This window comes from Triticum dicoccoides, chromosome 6B (assembly GCF_002162155.2).
Source record: "Triticum dicoccoides isolate Atlit2015 ecotype Zavitan chromosome 6B, WEW_v2.0, whole genome shotgun sequence".
NCBI lineage: Eukaryota > Viridiplantae > Streptophyta > Magnoliopsida > Poales > Poaceae > Triticum > Triticum dicoccoides.
The window spans coordinates 702,382,198-702,387,527 of NC_041391.1; the positions used below are offsets into that span (position 1 = coordinate 702,382,198).

At 49.4% G+C, this 5,330-nt stretch overlaps 1 protein-coding gene across 1 annotated transcript; it reads left to right on the forward strand.

Annotated features, from left to right (window-relative positions):
- Positions 1-1,532: 1,532 nt before the first annotated feature.
- Positions 1,533-5,073, forward strand: LOC119324652 (3-ketoacyl-CoA thiolase 2, peroxisomal-like). The gene is made up of 14 exons (XM_037598424.1): positions 1,533-1,723; positions 1,807-1,883; positions 2,500-2,584; positions 2,675-2,801; positions 2,917-3,015; positions 3,112-3,179; positions 3,261-3,368; positions 3,456-3,533; positions 3,630-3,762; positions 3,851-3,947; positions 4,086-4,209; positions 4,287-4,395; positions 4,558-4,641; positions 4,747-5,073. Exons 1-14 carry the CDS (start codon positions 1,643-1,645, stop codon positions 4,857-4,859), a joined length of 1,383 nt encoding a protein of 460 aa, XP_037454321.1. The 5' UTR covers positions 1,533-1,642; the 3' UTR covers positions 4,860-5,073.
- Positions 5,074-5,330: the final 257 nt, after the last annotated feature.

Consider the following 5,330-nt stretch of genomic DNA (forward strand, 5'->3'; position numbering starts at 1 on the left):
TTTAGAGAGGAAGTGGCGTGTCTGGTTGGGTGACATTTTTTTGCCCGGGCCAGTCCACCAAACATTTAGGGAATAAGTGTGTATGGGGGGGGGGGAGTGGGTGGGTCTGGTCTAGATGCTCTAGGAAGTACAAAGCACCTCAAACAAATAAAAAAGTTATAGAGGACCTTGCACCACCGCCTCTCGTGAGAACTAGCCGCCAATGCGTTGCCGTTGCCGTTGCCCAAACGGAGCCGGCTTAACCTTGTAAATGGCAACAGGGAAGCCTTCGTGCACGTGCACTAAAGTCTAGCGCTCCAGTGCAGCAATCGACGCCGTTGGATCCCTGAATCAATCTGAAGTGCCTGACATCGGATTTCATTGTCACACACGTACAACGAAAAACCCTAACATCACCGCCCCAAGGGACGACCTAAATCTACGTCGGAGCTCCGCCTACTTCGTCCCAGTGGATGAACTCGAGGATGGCCGTGGCTTGGAAGACCAACTTGATGATGAAGCTTCACAATCCGCCGAGCTCCGCCCCCGCGAGAAAAAAAAACCCTAACATAAACTATCGGCCAGAGCCAAGGCACCAAGACTCCCCTTCCTCCCACCGATTGGCCGAGGAGCATGCATATGGAGGTGGATCTATTGGCTCGCCGACGAAGCACAACAAGTTATATATGCCAAAAAGCATACTATTTGAAAGTTATATTATACACCAAACGCATACTATTTAAAAGTCCATGATATATCGGAAGCGTTTCATTTTCTTCTTTCATGTGGTGGCGGTTTCCGACCGACGACTTGTCTTCATCTTCCCCAAATCTTGCTCTGACGGCTTGGGATTGCTCAAGCTCTTGCCCAGGGCGAAATCCTCGCTCGACCTTTCGATGCCGGCAGCGGCGGCACCCGCGGGTGCCACACCCTTCTCGGAAGGGCTGCCATGGGCGTCATCTGTGTCTCTCTTCGAGAGAGGGGGAAACCCGATGTCCGATTATCCAATGTTGGTCGTCGTGTTGGTTTGTTTTGGGCTTGCTTCCTAGGGCGGGCGAGTTTAGGGACCGAGCATCCCATGTCTCTATGCTCTGAGCATCATGCCCACGCCTTGTATATTTGTGCCATGCGTAGTATCATCTCTTGCGTTCGCAAGACTGAGCCGGTATATCACAGGAATAAATGCGAGCACCAGGATTTGAACCCTGGTGGGCTGGGAATACCACGGTCCCTCTAACCATCCAACCACAGGTTAGTTTGCAGTAGATCTGATTTTTTTGAATATTTTTTTTTGAACATCAGTACAGACACAAGCGCTCATATACACGCGCTGAATAGAAAAATTCCACGGAGGGTGGAATGTGTATATATACGGCCAAAATCTGTTATCGCTCGCACGTCTGATCCGGTCTGAACGTGCTTGTGGCATACACGGCGACGTACCTTGCACAACCTTCTACGGGGTGCGGTAATTAAGGTTGCGTGACGTTACGTGCAACAGCCGCTTTCGCTTCCGACTCTCTCCCGTTTCGATAAGAACCAGCCAGCCAACGACCTCCCTTCCCCCCATCCCCACTGCTGCCCAGCAACAACACGCCTCCCTCCCCCGACCCCAAAATCATCAGTCAGCGCGAGCGAGAGATCTCTCCCTGCTTCTTCTTCCATGGAGAAGGCGATCGACCGGCAGCGCGTGCTCCTCGCGCACCTCCTCCCCTCCTCCTCCGCCGCCCAGTCCCAGCTATCCGTCAGATCTCGTCCTCCCCGCGATTTTTTTTCTCCCCCCCTCTTCGTCCTCCTCCACCAGCTGACTGATTGGTTTGCGTGCAGGCGTCGGCGTGCGCGGCCGGGGACAGCGCCGCCTACCAGAGGAGCTCCTGCTTCGGGGACGACGTCGTCATCGTCGCGTAAGCATCCCCATCCTCCCCTCCCTCATCCGCCCACTCGCCCGCCGATCCAATCATTCTCTTCTTGGTAATAGCATATCTGTCTAGCGTGCGCTAACGGCAGGCCAATTGATGCTACAGTAGTTCCGATTCGTATCCTCTACTCCTTTAGTCTGGTTCAACGGAGATAATTAGCCACTGCTTCTTCAGCCGGTAGACAGCCGAGCCCCCAGCTGTAGTTGAGTGATTTGCAGGTGCTGGTGGTCATATATGCAGGGGGCTCATTTTTTTCCACAGCCTAATTAATCTTGTTGTCTTATAGTGCTGTCTTGCAAGCACACCAAGCATGCTAGATGATCGTGCCAATTATTTTCACAAGAACCAGCAACGCTTGATCCACAGACAGTGCACAGCTCAGAGTTCGGATCTTGTACTCTGCCAGCGGCCAGCTCATAATCATAGCTTCCGTCCAAACTGTTTACATCATAGGTTCGGATCTTGTACTCTGCCAGCGGCCAGTTCGAATCTTGTTCCCTCCTGCTGCTATGCAAATCAGGGAACGGAATGATTACAATGGAACGGATGCCATGCTTGCTCTAATTACTACTCTCTTCTTCTTTGCCGTGACAACCCGCAGCGCCTACCGGACGCCGATATGCAAGGCCAAGCGAGGGGGCTTCAAGGACACGTACCCGGAGGACCTTCTTACTCCTGTCCTCAAGGTTTGCGCTCGTCGTCCTGCCGCCCTTTGTGGTTCAGTTCAGTGCTTCGTTATACCTCAGTTTGTTGATCTCCCAAATTTCCATGTATAGGCTGTCCTGGACAAAACTGGAATCAACCCAGCTGAAATCGGCGACGTTGTGGTCGGGACGGTGCTAGGCCCAGGTTCTCAGCGTGCGATCGAGTGCAGGACGTCATCTCTGTTAGCTGGAATTCCTGGTAAATACTGTGTTGTCAGAATCATATATCATATATGCCACCTCATATGAAAGAACGGGTTTCTTTCTTACGGACAGCGATTTCTATTTCCTTAATTCCCTCTCTGCTGATGCAGAGACCGTCCCCGTGAGAACTGTGAACCGCCAATGCTCATCGGGGCTACAGGCAGTAGCAGATGTTGCTGCTGCAATAAAAGCTGGTTTCTATGACATAGGTAATTACCATGTGCTTTATGCTACTTTTGCTGCATAGATGCTTTATTTTAAGTTAAATTAGAGGTGCTGAGCTACAGTTTTTGGGTCCAAAACAGGGATTGGTGCAGGTCTTGAATCCATGTCGGTGAACTCCGTTGGTTGGGAAGGCCAAGTAAACCCAAGAGTAAGGATTCTGGACGCACGCTGTACTTTGCTCCATGTAACTTACTCTGCTTGTGCCTTGGTAACGCATTCTTCTTTGCAGGTCATTGAACTACAGAAAGCACAGGATTGTCTTCTACCCATGGGAATAACATCTGAAAATGTTGCTCAGCGATACGGTGTAACCAGAGAAGAGCAAGATAAGGCCGCTGTGAGTTCCTCAGGCATATGCACCATGTTTTAATTCCGTTGCTTCGCCCTACACATGAAAATGTGATTAAAGTTTGCCTTTTAACAGGCTGAGTCTCATGCGAGAGCTGCTGCAGCCACGGCTTCTGGAAAGTTCAAGGATGAGATTATTCCGGTGCATACAAAGGTAAACGACGTAGCTCCTTTTTTTGCACTATATATTTTTTATCTATCAGAAGTATTTAATATGAGCATTAATCACTAACATCATCTCATTCTGCAGCTTATTGACCCCAAAACTGGAGAGGAAAAGAAAGTTGTGATATCAGTGGATGATGGGATTAGGCCAGGGACCACGCTATCTGGATTGGCCAAGCTTAAGACAGTTTTTAAGAAGGATGGGACTACAACTGCAGGTATTCAGAACTCTTTGCTGGCACTACTGTTCCAAACAGAAGTCTGTCTGTCTGTATCTGAAAGATTCTATCTATTAAACCTATGTAGGTAATTCTAGCCAAGTGAGTGATGGTGCTGGAGCCGTTCTTCTCATGAAGAGATCTGTAGCGGTGAGCAAGGGGCTCCCTATACTTGGCGTTTTCAGGTGCGGCATCTGCCTCTCCCTCCTTATGTGTAGAAATAACATTGGTTAACAAGTTTTCTGAATGGTATTTGAGAAATACCTTACCTACATCTGCTGCTTTACTGACTTTATTGGTGTTTCCTCTAATCATAATTTCAGGAGTTTCGTTGCTGTTGGAGTGGATCCAGCTGTTATGGGCGTCGGTCCTGCGGTCGCCATACCTGCTGCAGTGAAGTCTGCTGGCCTTGAGATTGATGATATTGATCTCTTTGAATTGAACGAGGTATGTTCAGTTGTCACAACCCCTGCTTTTCTCTTATCTATGTAACGATTGTTGACGCCCTGTTCATCCATTTGTAGGCCTTTGCCTCCCAATTTGTCTACTGCTGCAACAAGCTGGGCCTCGACCGGTCAAAGGTGAACGTGAATGGAGGAGCCATCGCTATGGGGCATCCTCTTGGAGCAACAGGTAATTAACCGAACATCTGCTCGCCTGTATGCGAGATTTGATCAGCTAGTCCTTGGAGTGCGATGGTCCCAACAGAAGCACTGCTGTTGCAAATTATGAACTGTCGCCGCATCATGTGAGCAAAGAGTGTACTAACCTGGTGAGCCTGTTTGTTTTCTTCAGGCGCCCGGTGCATCTCTACGCTTCTGAACGAAATGAAGCGCCGGGGCAGGGACTGCAGATTCGGCGTGGTGACCATGTGCATCGGTTCGTTCTCTCCCCTCTGAACCCCGCTGCGCTGCTCACACACGCAGTTAAGAATAACGCGTTTTGTGCTGGTAACTGAACACGCTATGTCGTCGTGGATCGCAGGTTCCGGCATGGGAGCGGCGGCCGTGTTCGAGCGGGGCGACTCGGTGGACGAGCTCTCCAATGGGCGCCACACCCAGTCGCACAACTTCCTGTCCAAGGATGCTGCAAAGTAGAGGCGTGAAATGAAGTCGATCATCCTCAGGTATAGATCCTCACAAGCAGCAAAGGCAGACCCACAGCAGAAGAATAATTTTTACAGTCAAGGAAGAAGTTTGAAGAAATGTAATTTCGTGGGGGATAAAAAAGGATGCATTATCAGTAACGTAAATCTTTCGTGTACGCTTGCTCTGAATAAAAGATATTTTTTTTTCCCACGGTAACAAGCCTTGCTCTGATGGTGGAAATGCTCTGTTTTTTTTACAGTAGTACAACCGCGCCACTAGTAGGTGTACTGGGGTACTGGTCGATGTCATGTGGGGGTAGGTAGACACCGGACCACACTACTACTCGTATGTACTAGCAACGACACAAAATTAAATCAAAATCAGCTGTATATACGGTGGGCACGGGGTTCAGTATTTTTTTGAAAATGTTGATTTCTTCACCCATGCCAATCAAAATCAGCTGTATATACGGTAGTAGTA

Bases quoted from the DNA above. Each gene is read 5' to 3' on its own strand.
- LOC119324652 (XM_037598424.1), top strand. From the start codon at position 1,643: ATGGAGAAGGCGATCGACCGGCAGCGCGTGCTCCTCGCGCACCTCCTC. The intron at 1,884-2,499 runs GTAAGCATCCCC...GACAACCCGCAG, and splicing joins GACGACGTCGTCATCGTCGC to CGCCTACCGGACGCCGATAT. The intron at 2,585-2,674 runs GTTTGCGCTCGT...TTCCATGTATAG, and splicing joins TTCTTACTCCTGTCCTCAAG to GCTGTCCTGGACAAAACTGG.